Below are 15,644 nucleotides of genomic sequence, written 5' to 3' on the forward strand. Positions count from 1 at the left end.
CTGGACTCCAGCCTGGGCGACAGAGCGAGACTCCGTCTAAAAAAAAAAAAAAAATAAATAAATAAATAAATAAATCCAGATTTGTTTTTCTTTGTAGAACACTGAGTGTTTTCTGGACTCTAATCCAAAGAAGGCATAACCTGGCTGACAACTTTCTTTATATGAAGAAATGAAATACACATCACCCGAGGCGCACTTTCTAGGGCTAGGGATGCTGCATTTCCAAAAAAGAAACATCAAAAGGCAGGTTCTGGCCAGGTGCGATGGCTCATGCCTGTAATTCCAACACTCTGGAAGACCGAGGTGGGTGGATTACTTGAGGGCAGGAGTTTGAGACCAGCCTGGCCAACATGGCGAAACTCTGTCTCTACAAATAATACAAAAATTAGTCAGGCATGGTGGCATGTGTCTGTAGTCTTAGCGACTTGGGCAGCTGAGACTTGGGAGGCTGAGGCAAGAGAATCGCCTGAACCTGGGAGGTTGCGGTGAGCCAAGATAGCACCACTGCACTCCAGCCTGCATGACAGAGATAAGAAAAAAAAAAAAAAAAAAAAAAGGGCAAATTCCTCCTGACAGGTGATCTGCTACACATTGGCTTCTTCGGCCCTAAGAGGAGCCTTGAAGTTGGTCACGACAGGAACATTCCTGCTTCTTATTCATTCGTTTTAAAAATAGTCACAGTAGGCCGGGCGCGGTGGCTCAAGCCTGTAATCCCAGCACTTTGGGAGGCTGAGACGGGCGGATCACAAGGTCAGGAGATCGAGACCATCCTGGCTAACACGGTGAAACCCCGTCTCTACTAAAAAATACAAAAAACTAGCCGGGCGAGGTGGCGGGCGCCTGTAGTCCCAGCTACTCCGGAGGCTGAGGCAGGAGAATGGCATGAACCTGGGAGGCGGAGCTTGCAGTGAGTGGAGATCGCGCCACTGCACTCCAGCCTGGGCGACAGAGCGAGACTCTGTCTCAAAAAAAAAAAAAAAAAAAAATAGTCACAGTAAACATTCATTTTAGAGAGTCAGAAAGACACAAAAGCTGAAAGACAAATCTTTTTTTTTTTTTAAATTGAGACAGAATCTTGCCCTGTCGCCCAGGCTGGAGTGCAATGGCATGATCTTAGCTTACTGCAACCTCTGCCTCCAGGGTTCAAGCAATTCCCCTGCCTCAGCCTCCTTAGTAGCCAGGATTACAGGTGTGTACACTGCGCCTGGCTAATTTTTTTTTTTTTTTTTTTTTTTTTTGAGACAGAGTCTCGCTCTGTTGCCCAGGCTGGAGGGCAGTGGTGCTATCTTGACTCTCTGCAACCTCCACCTCCCTGGTTCAAATAATTCCCCTGCCTCAGCCTCCCAAGTAGCTGGGATTACAGGTGCACACCACCATGCCCGGCTAATTTTTTTTGTATCTTTAGTACAGATGGGGTTTCACCATGTTGGCCAGACTGGTTTCGAACTCCTGACCTCAGATGATCCACCTGCCTCAGCCTCCCAAAGTGCTGGGATTACAGGCGTGAGTCACCGTGCCCAGCCCATCGTCATTTTAAACAATTTGGTGTATTGGTACCTGGTCCTTTATTCAAATGCCTCTTTTTAAAAAAAGTCCTAGACCTATAATCATGCATTGGATTTTAAAATATGCCCTTTCAGTTATCTAACCTACATCTACACAGAATTAGTACATGTATGCGTGTGTGTGTGTGTATATATATATATATACATATATATATATATTTTTAAGACGGGGTTCACTCTGTTGCCCAGGCTGGAGTACAGTGGCACAATCAGAGCTCACTTCAGCCTCAACCTCCTGGGCTCAAGCAGTCCTCCTGCCTCAGCCTCCCAAGTAGCTGAGACTATAGGCTACACAAGCATTTTGACAAGATAGAGGAGGGTTGGCACAGAGATTTAAAGAATCGAAGTTCTAACACAGGACAGTACAGAGACACCAATACACAGGACAAAATATGCACAGGCTGGGAGGATGAGCTACCACTGATTGGGGATGTGGTGTGTAACAAATCGAGTACTAGGGGCCAGGCGTGGTGGCTCACGCCTGTAATCCCAGCACTTTGGGAGGCCAAGGCCGGGGGATGACAAGGTCAGGAGTTTGTGACCAGCCCGACCAACATGGTGAAACCCCGTCTCTACTAATACAAAAAATTATGGCCGGGCGCGGTGGCTCAAGCCTGTAATCCCAGCACTTTGGGAGGCCGAGACGGGCGGATCATGAGGTCAGGAGATCGAGACCATCCTGGCTAACACGGTGAAACCCCGTCTCTACTAAAAAATACAAAAAACTAGCCGGGCGTGGTGGCGGGCGCCTGTAGTCCCAGCTACTCGGAGGCTGAGGCGGGAGAATGGCGTCAACCCGGGAGGCGGAGCTTGCAGTGAGCTGAGATCCGGCCACTGCATTCCAGCCTGCGCGATCCGGCCACTGCACTCCAGCCTGCACAAAAGAGCGAGACTCCGTCTCAAAAAAAAAAAAAAAAAAAAAATTAGCCAGGCGTGGTGGCGCTGCCTGTAATCCCAGCTACTCCGGAAGCTGAGACAGGACAATCACTTGAACCCGGGAGCTGGAGGTTGCAGTGAGCCAAGATTGCGCCATTGTACTCCAGTCTGGGCGAGAGGGCAAGAGTCCATCTCAAACAAAAAACAAATCGAGTACTCTAAAGAGGCCAGCGAGGTACAGGAAGGGCAAGTGAGCCAGGTCAAACACAAAATAAACAACTCAGATGCCCACAGCAGAGTCCCTCTGCAGGGCAGGCTAGGAACAGCAGGGCAGGCTGGGAACAGGAGGGGCACCCATGGCACAGCTCACAGCATTCCATCAGTCCTCTCTTGTTCAGCCGGTAGGCTTCTAAGAGCTCCCTGGGTCCTCATGTTATGTGGATGAAGTCAGTATGCAGGGGCCTCACTGCCCATGCCAAGGCCAGCTTTAGTTTTCTATCAGTGTAGTTAGGCCCAGGTTCACCCTGGTTCTGCCTCTAATTCATGGACAACCTTCGAGTCAAGTAGGTTCAACTCTCTGAGCCTCAGTTCTCCTACCTGTCAAACAAACTAGTTGGATCTTCTGAGACTTAGTTATAAAACTATAGGACCCTTCATGGGTAGAGAAATGACTGGTAATGTGGCAGGAGGTCTTGGCACAGCCTAGGTGAAGACAGTATATTCACAGATGCATCCCAGGACAGGATACCATGTCCTAAGTAGCCGAGCCCTGCATCAGACCCTCAGCAGGCCACAAGGGGAGGCCCAAGGAGGCCAGCACCCTCAAAAAACATCCCCATGGCGCCCACTGCTGTCCACCCACCACTCAGAGTCCTGGGGAAGGAGGGTGAGTGCAGAGGCCCTCTCAGGACTCTGTGGGTGGCAGAGATATGTCCCCACGTCCTCCAGTACAGAGTGCACAGATGTACTGCCATCTATTGCTAAGGTCATGGCGCAATTTAAAAAGCATTCCCCAATTTAAAAACCTTCCCAGGCCGGGCACGGTGGCTTACGCCTGTAATCACAGCACTTTGGGAGGCCGAGGCGGGCGGATCACAAAGTCAGGAGAACCAGACCATCCTGTGAACGGTGAAATCCCATTTGTACTAAAAATACAAAAAATTAGCCGGGCGCGGTGGCGGGCGCCTGTAGTCCCAGCTGCTCAGGAGGCTGAGGCAGGAGAATGGCGTGAACCCGGGAGGCGGAGCTTGCAGTGAGCTGAGATTGCGCCACTGAACTCCAGCCTGGGCGACAGAGTGAGGCTCTGTCTCAAAAACAAAAGCAAACAAACAAAAACCTTCCCCTAGACCTCCACAGAAGGGGCCGCGGCCTCTCTAGGCAGGCATACCTGGGTCAGCGTGGCATCAAACAGCTTGCAAGCTTCATTGCTTGTGGTGGAGAGCGGGAGCCTCGCATCCTTCCAGGCCTACAGACAGCAAGGAGGGAAGAGCAGGGCTTTCTTCCCAGGAGCCCTTCAAACTTCAACACACACAAGTCACCTGGCCCCTCTGACCTCCACCTTCCTCATCTGCAAGATGGGCTCAGGCTCCCTGTCCTGGGCTGATTCCAAGGAGCCCCTCACCTTTGCAGGCTTCTCTGCGTCCCACGCCATGCCCAGTGAGCTACGATTTTTAGGAGGTCTTGGGGTCTCCCGAGTACCCTGACAGGTGCCCCTTATTTCCCTCGGTGGGGACTCCACAAGAAGGGCCTCGGGTCCCTTCTAGGTGTTGCCGCGGACGCGCCCGTGCGTCCAGGACTCACCCTACGCCCGGCGACCAGGCCATGTCTCCCACCATTCCGCCAGCACCAGGCCACTCCCAACACCCGGGGCCCGAGGGGGACCTGGCTGGGGGCAGCCTCCGTGTACCTGGCAGTCGCGCAGAGGTGAGAACGCGGCCATGTTGCCCCAGGTCGGAGTCCACGGGGAGCTGCGGGCACCCGCGCCTTCCGGGGAGCGGGCGGGGCGGGCGCGGAAGGGGCGGGGCGGGGTGGGCGCGCTCTCCCGCTTGCTCACTGGTGGGTTTTGGACAGACCCAACGTGGTCCACGATCCGCGGCCGGACTACTGTGTAACGCGACGGGTGCGCGGCCTCCCCTGCCATTGGGCTGCAGGAATCCGGGCCAGGCTGGAGGGGCGCGTGGGTGTGAGCCCCCAGTGCACGCGCCTGCCCCCAAAGGACTGGAGCCTGGGGCAAGAGGGCGGGGACGCTGACCTGGGGATACGCGCACCTTGGTCCAACCCCCTCCCCTCGCCAGGGGCTTCTCCCTGCAAGGGACCCTCCCGGGGAGGCGGCTGCTGTCAGGGTCCCTTGAGAGCAGGGAGCCCCGGGACAGCGGTCACTTTCAAGATTATGTCGTCGCGGTCGGCAGCCACACGCGCGAGCACGGCACACATTCATTTGGCGTTCGGGGCAGGCTTCACTGAGTCGTCCCGCCGCCTCCCATCCTCCCTTCTCAAGGATTTGCCGCGGAAAAATCGCTGTCTCCTGCAGTAGCGGTTTCTCGCTCTGGGCTGGCCCGGTCCGGCCCGAACTCTGCCATCAGCCACACACCAGCCCCAGCCTAATGGGCTCCCCTAGTTTAATCTGCCCCCGCCCCAGGGTGCACGAATGAAGGGCGTAGACCAAGTGCAGGGGCAGATCTGGCCTTTATTTAAAATGTTGATATTTTGTTCATCATGGACTTTTTGCATTAGTTTTGATTTTTGAAATATTTCATTGAAATATTTGTTTTATGTGAGAGCTGAAAAGATAAAACTCTTAGAAGAAAACAAGTAAATCTTCATGGCCTTGGATTTAGCAATGGATTCTTAGATGTAACACCAAAAGGACAAGCAACAACAACAAAATAGCTAAGTTAGACTTTGTCAAAATTAAAAACTTTTCTGTATCCAAGGACACTACTCAGGAAACCGAAAAGATTAACGCAATGGGAATAAATATTTGTAAATCATATACTGGATAAGCGTCTAGAATCCCGAATATATAAAGAATTCTTGGCCGGGCACAGCAGCTCACGCTTGTAATCCCAGCACTTTGGGAGGCTGAGGCAGGAGGGTCACCTGAAGTCAGGAGTTCAAGACCAGCCTGGCCAACATGGAGAAACTTCATCTCTATTAAAACTACAAAAATAGGCCGGGCACGGTGGCTCACGCTTGTAATTTCAGCACTTTGGGAGGCCAAGGTGGGCGGATCACGAGGTCAGGATATCGAGACCATCCTGGCTAACACGGTGAAACCCCGTCTCTACTAAAAATACAAAAAATTAGCTGGGCATAGCGGTGGACACCTGTCATCCTAGATCCTTGGGCGGCTGAGGCAGGAGAATGGCATGAACCTGGGGGGCAGAGCTTGCAGTGAGCCGAGATCGCGCCACTGCACTCCAGCCTGGGCGACACAGCCAGACTCCATCTCAAAAAAAAAAAAAAAAAAAAAGTACAAAAATAGCCAGGCATGGTGGCGCATGCCTATAATCCCAACTACTTGGGTGGCTGAGGCAAGAGAATTGCTTGAACCCGGAAGGTGGAGGTTGGAGTGAGCCGAGATTGTGCCACTGCACTCCAGTCTGGGCAACAGAGCCAGACTCCGTCTCAAAAAAAACAAAAAGAATTCTTACAACTCAACAGCGAAATGACAAACAGCCCAGATTTAAAGTGGGCAAATAATTTGAGGTGACAGTTCTCCAAAGAAGACACACCTTTCACCTTTCACAGTGTTTTCAAGGTTCATTCATACTGAAGGAAGGCAGACACAAAAGGTCACACCTGTATGACTGCATTTACATGCATGTCCAGAATAGGCAAGCATAGAGACAGAAAGAAGATTGGTGGTGACCAGGAACTGGGCGGATGGGGATGGTAACTCACCGAAGCCTTGAACTCCTGGCTCCGTCAATCCTCCTGCCTCAGCCTCCCATAAATGGTTACTTTTATGTGAACTTTACCTCAATAAAAGAGAATTTGTCTTGATTATTTTTTGGTGCCCCTCCACCCTTAAATTTTGCACTTGAGCTGAGTACCTCCCTGCTCCCCCACCTGGTTGGTGAAAGTGAAGATGGCCAATCCTCAAGCCTCTGATATTCCACTCCTGCAAAAACAAGGGGCCCCAAGGGGCCAAGAATAATAGTGGCAAGGAAGCCTTGCAAAGAGCCCAGTGAGGGCCCCAGGCACCTTGCCAGGCACCTCCTCCATGTTACCACAGGGTGGAAGTTGCAGAGGCCAGCAGGGACAATGTCTTTGGAAACCATTGCAGGGATCAGGTATGATGTGACCATTTCCCTCCCCTTCCGCTCACCACTGCTGCGTGGCAGGGCCTTCCTGGGAGCACCTGACCTGTGCTCCTGGAGGCCAGGGACCCAGAAGCTGGTGTCCGCCTGTGGCAGCGGCTCTGAGGGACGAAGGGGTGCAGAAGCTGCGGTGGGGAAGGCCACACTCCTGGCTGGTCAGGAGGAAGGGTGCCCATGCTTCCTCTGGCCTAGGTGTGGTCTTACAGGGGGGAAAGAGAGCAGGAAGCAGGACTTTGCCCAAAAGGGTTGTCTGGGGGGTGGTGGGCTGTCGCAGGTGGGCCAAAGATCGCAAACCCTGGGCTGAAGGATGTCTGGGAACCCCTAAATGAGAGACTACAGATGAGAGGCCTTCAGTGAGACCCTCAGAGTGGCCCTCTGAAGAGCCTAACACGCCCTCCAGGGAAGGGTCAGTCCTGCAGGTGAGTGCAGCCAGATGCCAGCAGCAACACAAGTGTCAGCCAGGTCAGATCTCTCCTCGCCCCCACCCCCTTCCTCTACCACTTCCAGCCTGATGGCCAGAGGCAGCCTGGGGAGAGGGCAAAGGCCCTGGCTGAGGAGGGGAGAAGTTAATGAGCAATGATGTATTCACTTCACTGTGTATTAGTCAATAGAATTCTGACTAGTACATGGGTTCAACTAGTACATGGGCTGAAGAAAACTTTATTTATTTTTTATTTTTTGAGACGGAATCTCACTCTGTCACCCAGGTTGGAGTACAGTGGTGCAACCTTGGCTCACTGCAACCTCTGCCTCCCAGGTTCAAGCGAGTCTCCTGCCTCAGCCTCAGAGTAGCTGGAGTAGAGGCGCACGCCACCACACCCGGCTAATTTTTGTATTTTTAGTAGATGGGTGGTCACCATGTTGGCCAGGCTGGTCTGGAACTCCTGACCTAAGGTGATCCACCCACCTCAGCCTCCCAAAGTGCTAGGATTACAGGCGTAAGCCACCGTGCCCAGCCAAGGAAACTTTATTTTAATCAAACGTGAACCAAGAACTTTTTAGCCAAGGAGTGGGAAAGAACTAGGCTGAGGCAATACATGTGCCTGAGCAGGGGTTTGTGGGGGATACATAAATTCTTTTCATTAAAATGTAACATCTGTTTACCCAACATACTGGTTACAAGAGTGAGAAAACCAGTCCCGGGGTGCTTAGCACCATTATTTGTAATGGAAAAATATAGACAGCAACTTTGACAACCACCAGTAGGAGAACAGATGAACTCTAGTATACAGCCTTAGTAAAATACTCAACAGTCATGAAAATAAATAAACCAAAGCTACACGAATCAATGTGATCTTTATAGCCTGTAGAAGAATATATGCAATATGATGGCATTATGGAAAGTCTAGTAACGTGCAAAACAGTATACTGCTAATAGACTTGTCCCTACGTAATAAAACAATAAAGAAATGCAAGAGAATAAAAACTAGACCTATGTTAATAGTTACTCCTGGGAGGAGGCTGGGGATCCTCCCTTGAAGGATACACTGAGGCTTACAGTCCTATTGGAATTGTTTTATTTCTCTAGCTGGGGTATGGGCATATGAGTAGTCTTTATTCTTTTTTATATCTTTTTGTAAATCTTAGATAGTTTATCATCAGTAAGAAATACCCTTTGCTCCTCCCATTTATCCCTGGCTACTGCCACACCATGTCGGCAGAACTTACCCAAAGAATTGTATGTGGTCATCTCCACCTCCCTATCTTCTCCCCATTTCCCCCTCAGTTCACTCCACTCAAACTTTTGCCCCACACCACTGACACTGCTCTTGTCCAGGACACCAAAGATGCCCTGTTCCCAAATTCAGTGGCCATTCATCTCTCTGGCCTCAGCCACATCGGACATGGCCAGCCATGCCCTCTTTCTTGAAACCCTCTGGCCCTGGCTTCCAGGACTGCCCCCCACCACCTCCCTGCTCTCCTGCCTTACTGCCCTCCTCCTCCAGCTCCACTCTGGTTGGAGCTTTAAATATAGGACTCCAGGGTCTGTCCGCTTCTCCATAGTGCCTCCTCCCTATGTGACCACTGAGAACCCCAATCTGTCTTCAGTCCTGGCATTTATTTCCCCTACCCTAGTCTGCTCTGGCTGCCATTACAAAATACTACAGACTGAGTGGCTTAAACAATTTATTTCTTATGCTCTGGAAGCTGGAATCCAAGATCAGGGTGACAGCATGGTCCAGTTCTTGGAGAAGACCTTCTTCCTGGTTTGCTGACTACTGCCTTTTTATTTATTTATTTATTTATTTATTTATTTATTTATTATTATTTGAGACAGTATCTTGCTCTGTCACCAGGCTGGAGTGCAATGGCACGATCTCGGCTCACTGCAACCTCTGCTTCCTGGATTCAAGCAATTCTGCCTCAGCCTCCTGAGTAGCTGGGACTACAGGCGCACATGACCAGGCCCAGCTAATTGTTTGTATTTTTGGTAGAGACGGGGTTTCACCATGTTGGCCAGGATGGTCTTGATCTCTTGACCTCTTGATCCACCCACCTCGGCCTTCCAAAGTGCTGGGATTACAGGCATGAGCCACCGTGCCTGGCCAGACTGCTGCCTTCTTATGTTTTCACATGGTCTTTGTCTGGCATGTGCATGTGCATGGTGGTAGAGGGGGGATGTTTCTCCTCTTCTTATAAGGCTGCTGATATAGTTTGGCTGTGTCCCCACCCAAATCTCATCTTGAATTCCCAGGTATTGTGGGAGGGACCCAGTAGGAGGTAATTGAATCATGGGGGCAGGTCTTTCCCATGCTGTTCCTGTGATTGTGCATAGGTCTCATGAGATCTGATGGTTTTAAAAAGGGGAAGTTTCCCTGCACAAGCTCTCTTCTCTTGTCTGCTGCCATGTGAGACATGCCTTCCACCTTCCACCATGATTGTGAGACCTTCCCAGCCACGCGGAACTATAAGTCCAATAAACCTCTTTCTTTTGTAAATTGCCCAGTCTGAGGAATGTCTTTATCAGCAGTGTGAAAATGGACTAATACACCCACCGTAAGTGCCCCACCCTCATGACCTAATTAACTCTAATTATTATACCACCCAAAGGGTACACCTCCAAATACCATCACGTTGGCAATTAGGGCTTCGGTATATGAATTCAGGGGGGCACATTCACTCCATGGCACCCCTAAATACCAGACTTGGATCAGAATGACCAACAGGAAACTGCTGACATGTGACCATGTTTGATCTATCAAAGCAGCAACTTCCTGAGATCACACCTAATAAAGACCTCTTCCTGACAGGCACAGGGAGTCATCCTCGTTTGCTCTTTTTCACTCACATCTGGTGTGCAGGGCCGGTTTCATGGGTGTGCACCTGGGCAGTCACATTCGGTCTCACACATAAAAGGGCCCTGTGCTTGCTTTAATGCTCTGCTGTAGCTGTCCAGATATTCTAAATAACGCTCGAATGAGGAACAATGCATTTTCCATTGGCAGAGGGCCCCCAAAATTACATAGCTGGTCCTTCTGACATCTAATCCATTAACCAGTGCTGTCTTTTCCACACACAAACCCAAACCAAGCCAAGATCAGCTCATGGACACACCAGCTGACCCTCCAACACCCAGGCCTGCCCCTTCCACTTCACTGGGCCCTCCTCATTGGCCTACCTTCTTCCCCTCTTGCTTACCTTCAGTCTGTTTCCCGACAGCAGGGTGATGCTTGCAAGATGGAAATCAGGTCAGGCCCCTTTGCTGCTCAAAACCCTCCAAAGGCTTCCTAGCCCACATGAGACAAAATCCAACCGTGTTAGTTACCATGTCCTACAAGCCCCTGCCTACTTTGTCTTTGGCCACCTCTCCAATTACATTTCCCCCACTCACTATCCTCCCCCAACCCCAGACACACTACTAATCTCTCTCCTGCCTGTCTCAATGCTTTTGCACATACAATTCCCCCTGCTAGTGAGAGGTGACAACGTGGTAGCAGCCCTCGGCGCCTCCTCGGCCTCTGCGTCCACTCTGGCAGGGCTTGAGGAACCCTTCAGCCCGCCGCTGCACTGTGACAGCCCCTCTCTGGGCCAGCAGAGGCCGGAGCCGGCTCCCTCTGCTTGCGGGGAGGTGTGGAGGGAGACCCCGAGCGGTAAACGGTGCTGCGCGCGGCGCTCGCGGGCCAACGCGAGTTCCGGGTGGGCGCGGGCTCGGCGGGTCCTGCGCTGGGAGCCGCCGGCCCGGGCAGAGGGGCTTAGCACTGGGGCCAGCAGCTGCAGAGGGTGCGCCCTGTCCCCCAGCACTGCCGGCCCGCCCGCGCCACGCTCAAATTCTGGCCGGGCCTCAGCCGCCTCCCCGCCGGGCAGGGCTGGGGACCTGCAGCCGCCATGCCCGAACCCCGCTCGCGGCGCCGTGGGCTCCGCGCGGCCCAAGCCTCCCCCACGGGCGCCGCCCCCTGCTCCACGGCGCCAGGTCCCATCGACCGCCCAAGGGCTGGGGAATGCTGGCGGGCGGTGCGGGACTGGCAGGCAGCTCCGCCCGCGGCCCAGGTGCGAGATCCACTAGGCGAAGCCAGCTGGGCTCTTGAGTAGGGTGGGGACTTGGAGAACTGTTAGGTCTAGCTGGAGGATTGTATATGCACCAATCAGCACTCTGTGTCTAGCTCAGAGTTCGTGGATGCACCAATCAGCACTCTGTATCTAGCTAATCTGGTGGAAACTTGGAGAACTTTTATGTCTAGCTGGAGAACTGTAAAGGCACCAATCAGCACTTTGTGTCTAGCTCAAGGTTTGTAAATGCACCAATCAGCCCTCTGTGTCTAGCTCAAGGTTTGTAAACACACCAATCAGCACCCTGCCAAAAACGGACCAATCAGCTCTCTGTAAAATGGGCCAATCAGCTCTCTGCAAAGTGGACCAATCAGCAGGATGTGGGTGGGGTCAGATAAGGGAATAAAAGCAGGCTGCCCCTCAAGCCACAGCTGCAACTGCGGGGGTAACTTGCTTGGGTCAGCTTCCAGGGAAGGGTTGTTCTTTTGCTCTGGGCATGTGCTGCCTTTATGACCTGTAACACAGTGAAGATCTGCAGCTTCACTCTTGAAGTTGGTGAGACCACAAACAACTCCAAACCAGGAATGAACAACTTTGGATGTGCCATCTTTATGAACTGTAACACTCACTGCGAAGGTCTGCAGCTTTACTCCTGAAGTCAGGGAGACCGTGAGCCCACTGGAAGGAATTAACTCTGGATACGTCGAAACATCAGAAGGAACAAACTGTGGGACACACCATCTTTAAGAACTGTAACACTCACTGTGAGGGTCTGCAGCTTCATTCTTGAAGTCAGCATAGACCAAGAACCTACCAACTGACCAATTCTGGACACACTAGGAATGCTATTCCTTATTTCTTTTCACAGCTTGCTCCCTCACTTCATGCAGATCTGTGGGCTCAGACAGCATCTCCCCAGAGGCCTATCCTGACTCTCATAGCTCATTCCTATTCCTTATTTCTTACCCTGCCTTACTTTTCTTAATACCACATTTCATAGCTGAAATCACACACACTATGTCTTGGCCTAATTAATTCTGATCACTCCCACTATAATAGAAAACTCTTAAGAACTGGGACTGGGGCCAATGCCTAGAAAAATGTGTAGCATGTAATAGGTGCTGAAGAAATGTATGGAATAGGCTGGGCACTGTAATTCAGCACTTCAGGTGGCTGAGGGGGGAGGATTACTTGAAGCCAAGAGTTCAAGACCAGCCTGGACAACATAGGGAGACTCTATCTACCAAAATAAATAAAGTTAGCTGGAAGTAGTGGTGTGTACCTGTAGTCCCAGCTACTCAGGAGGTTGAGGCAGGAGAATCACTTGAGCTCAGGAATTGGCAGCTGCTGCAGTGAGCTGTGATGGTGCCACTGAACTCCAAACTGGGTGATAGAGGAAGACTCTGTCTCAAAAAAAAAAAAAGAAGAGGGGACACTAAGAAAACAAGTAAAGTGGTAGACCTAAATCCAACCATATCAATAATCACGTTAAATGGTGATGGTACAAATACTTCAATTAAAAGGCAGAGATTGACTGGATTAAAAAAAAAAACAAAACTCTATTACATGTTGCCTACAAAAGACCACTTTAAATATAAATAAATGAGTAAGTTGAAAGTAAATGAATGAAAAAATATGCCATATAGGCAGTAAGCAAAAGAAGGTTAGTGTGGCTATTTTAACTAATATCAGGTAAATTAGACTCTGAAACAAAGATTACTACCAGAGATAATGAGAGAAATTTCATGCCCAGATACGGTGGCTTGCGCCTGTAATCCCAGCACTTTGGGAGGCTGAGGTGGGTGGATCACTTGAGCTCAGGAGTTCGAGACCAGAGTGAGTAACATGGCAAAACCTCATCTCTACAAAAAATACAAAAATCAGCCAGGCATGGTGGCACACGCCTGTAGTACCGCTACTTGGGAAACTGAGGTGGATCACCTGAGCCCAGGGAGTTTCAGGCTGCAGTGAGCCATGACCACATCATTGTATTCCAGCCTGGGCAGCAGAGTGAGACTCTGTCTCAAAAAAAAACAAAAAACAAAACAACAAAAAGAGAGACATTTCCTAATGATAAAAGGAGCAACTCATCAAGAAGACAACCACGAATGTGTATACATTTAATAAACAGAAGGCCAGGTGAGATGGCTCATGTCTGCAAACCCACCTACTTTGGGAGGTGGAGGGGGGATGATATGGTTTGGCTCTGTGTCCCCACCCAGATCTCATCTTGAATAGTACTCCCATAATTCCCATGTGTTGTGTCGGGGGGATTCAGTGGGAGATAACTGAATCATGGGGTTAGTTTTCCCCATATTGTTCTCATGGCAGTGAGTAAGTCTCAGAAGATCTGATGGTTTTATCAGGGGTTTCTGCTTTTGCATCTTCCTCATTTTCTCTTGCCACTGCCATGTAAGAAGTGCCTTTCGGCCAGGCGCGGTGGCTCACGCCTGTAATCCCAGCAGTTTGGGAGGCCGAGGCAGGCAGATCACAAGGTCAGGAGATCGAGATCATCCTGGCTAACATGGTGAAACCCCATCTCTACTAAAAATACAAAAAATTAGCTGGGCATGGTGGTCGGTGCCTGTAGTCCCAGCTACTTGGGATGCTGAGGCAGGAGAATGCCGTGAACCTGGGAGGTGGAGCTTGCAGTGAGCTGAGATCGTGCCACTGCACTCCAGCCTGGGCGACAGAGCGAGACTCTGTCTCAAAAAATAAATAAATAAATAAATAAAAAGAAGTGCCTTTTGCCTCCTGCCATGATTCTGAGGCCTCCCCAGCCATATGGAACTGTAAGTCCAATTAAACATCTTTTTCTTCCCAGTCCTGGGTATGTCTTTATCAGCAGCATGAAAACAGACTAATACAGTAAATTGGTACCATGAGACTGGGGCATTGCAAAAATATACCTGAAAATGTGGAAGCAATTTTGGAACTGGGTAACAGGCAGAGGTTGGAACAGTTTGGAGGGCTCAGAAGAAGACAGGAAAATGTGGGAAAGTTTGGAACTTCCTAGAGACTTGTTGAATGGCTTTGCCCAAAATGCTGATAGTGATATGGACAATAAGGTCCAGGCTGAGGTGGTCTCAGATGGAGATGAGGAGCTTGTTGGGAACTGGAGCAAAGGTGACTCTTGTTATGTTTTAGCTAAGAGACTGGCAGCATTTTGCCCCTGCCCTAGAGATTTGTGGGACTTTGAACTTGAGAGAGATGATTTAGGGTATCTAGTGAAAGAAATTTCTAAGCAGCAAAGCATTCAATAAGTGACTTAGGTGCTGTTAAAAGCATTCAGTTTTAAAAGGGAAACAGAGCATAGAAGTTTGAAAAATTTGCATCCTGATAATGTGATAGAAATTTCCATTTTCTGAGAATTCAAACCAGCTGCAAAAATTTGTATAAGTAACAAGGAGCCAAATGTTAATCCCCAAGACAATGGGGAAAAGGTCTCCAGGGCATGTCAGAGGTCTTCATGGCAGCCCCTCCCATTACAGGCCTGGAGGCCTAGGAGGAAAAAGTGGTTTTGTGGGCTGGGCCCAGGGTCCCCAAGCTGTGTGCAGCCTAGGGACTTGGTGCCCTGTGTGTGTCCCAGCTGCTCCAGCTGTGTGGCTGAAAAAGGCCAATGTAGAGCTCGGGCTATGGCTTCAGATGATGCAAGTCCCAAGCCTTGGAAGCTTCCACGTGGTGTTGAGCCTGCGGTTGCACAGAAGTCAAGAATTGAGGTTTGGGCACCTCTGCCTAGATTTCAGAAGATGTATGGAAACACCTGGATGCCAGGCAGAAGTTTACTGTAGGGGGAGGGTTCTCATGGAGAACCTGTGCTAGGGCAGTGCAGAAGGGAAATGTGGGGTCAGAGCCCCCACACAGAGTCCCTACTGGGGCACCGCCTAGTGGAGCTGTGAGAAGAAGGCCACCATCCTCCAGACCCCAGAATGGTAGATTCACCAACAGCTTGCACCATGAGTCTAGAAAAGCTGTAGACACTCAACACCAGCCCATAAAGGCAACCACGAGGGAGGCTGTACCCTGCAAAGTCACAGGGGTAGAGCTGCCCAAGACTATGGGAACCTCTTGCATCAGCATGACCTGGATGTGAGATATAAAGTCAAAAGAGGTAATTTTGGAGCTTAGGATTTGACTGCCCCACTGGATTTCGGTCTTGCGTGGGCCGTCTAGCCCCTTTGTTTTGGCCAATTTCTCCCATTTGGAATGGTTGTATTTACCCAATGTCTGTACCCCATTGTATCTAGGAAATAACTAACTTGTTTTTTATTTATTTTTTCTTTTCTTTGAGACAGAGTTTCATTCTTGTTGCCCAGGCTGGAGTGCAATGGCGTGATCTTGACTCACCGCAACCTCCACTTCCCGGGTCCAAGCGATTCTCCTGCCTCAGCCT

General features: G+C 50.5%; 1 protein-coding gene across 2 annotated transcripts in view; it reads right to left on the bottom strand.

Moving 5' to 3' along the window:
- Positions 1-4,449, bottom strand: part of TTC38 (tetratricopeptide repeat domain 38) — a 27,345-nt gene extending 22,896 nt beyond the window's left edge. The window contains exons 1-2 of one of the 2 annotated variants that reach the window (XM_025399867.1): positions 4,348-4,449; positions 3,829-3,906 (exon numbers count right to left, since the gene is read on the bottom strand). In XM_025399867.1, the coding sequence (XP_025255652.1) occupies positions 3,829-3,906; positions 4,348-4,380 (111 nt within the window). In that variant the 5' untranslated portion in view covers positions 4,381-4,449. The remainder of the gene's footprint in view (positions 1-3,828; positions 3,907-4,347) is intronic. The other variant, XM_025399868.1, reaches the window with a different exon arrangement.
- Positions 4,450-15,644: the final 11,195 nt, after the last annotated feature.

This window comes from Theropithecus gelada, chromosome 10 (genome assembly GCF_003255815.1).
Source record: "Theropithecus gelada isolate Dixy chromosome 10, Tgel_1.0, whole genome shotgun sequence".
Classification (NCBI taxonomy): domain Eukaryota; kingdom Metazoa; phylum Chordata; class Mammalia; order Primates; family Cercopithecidae; genus Theropithecus; species Theropithecus gelada.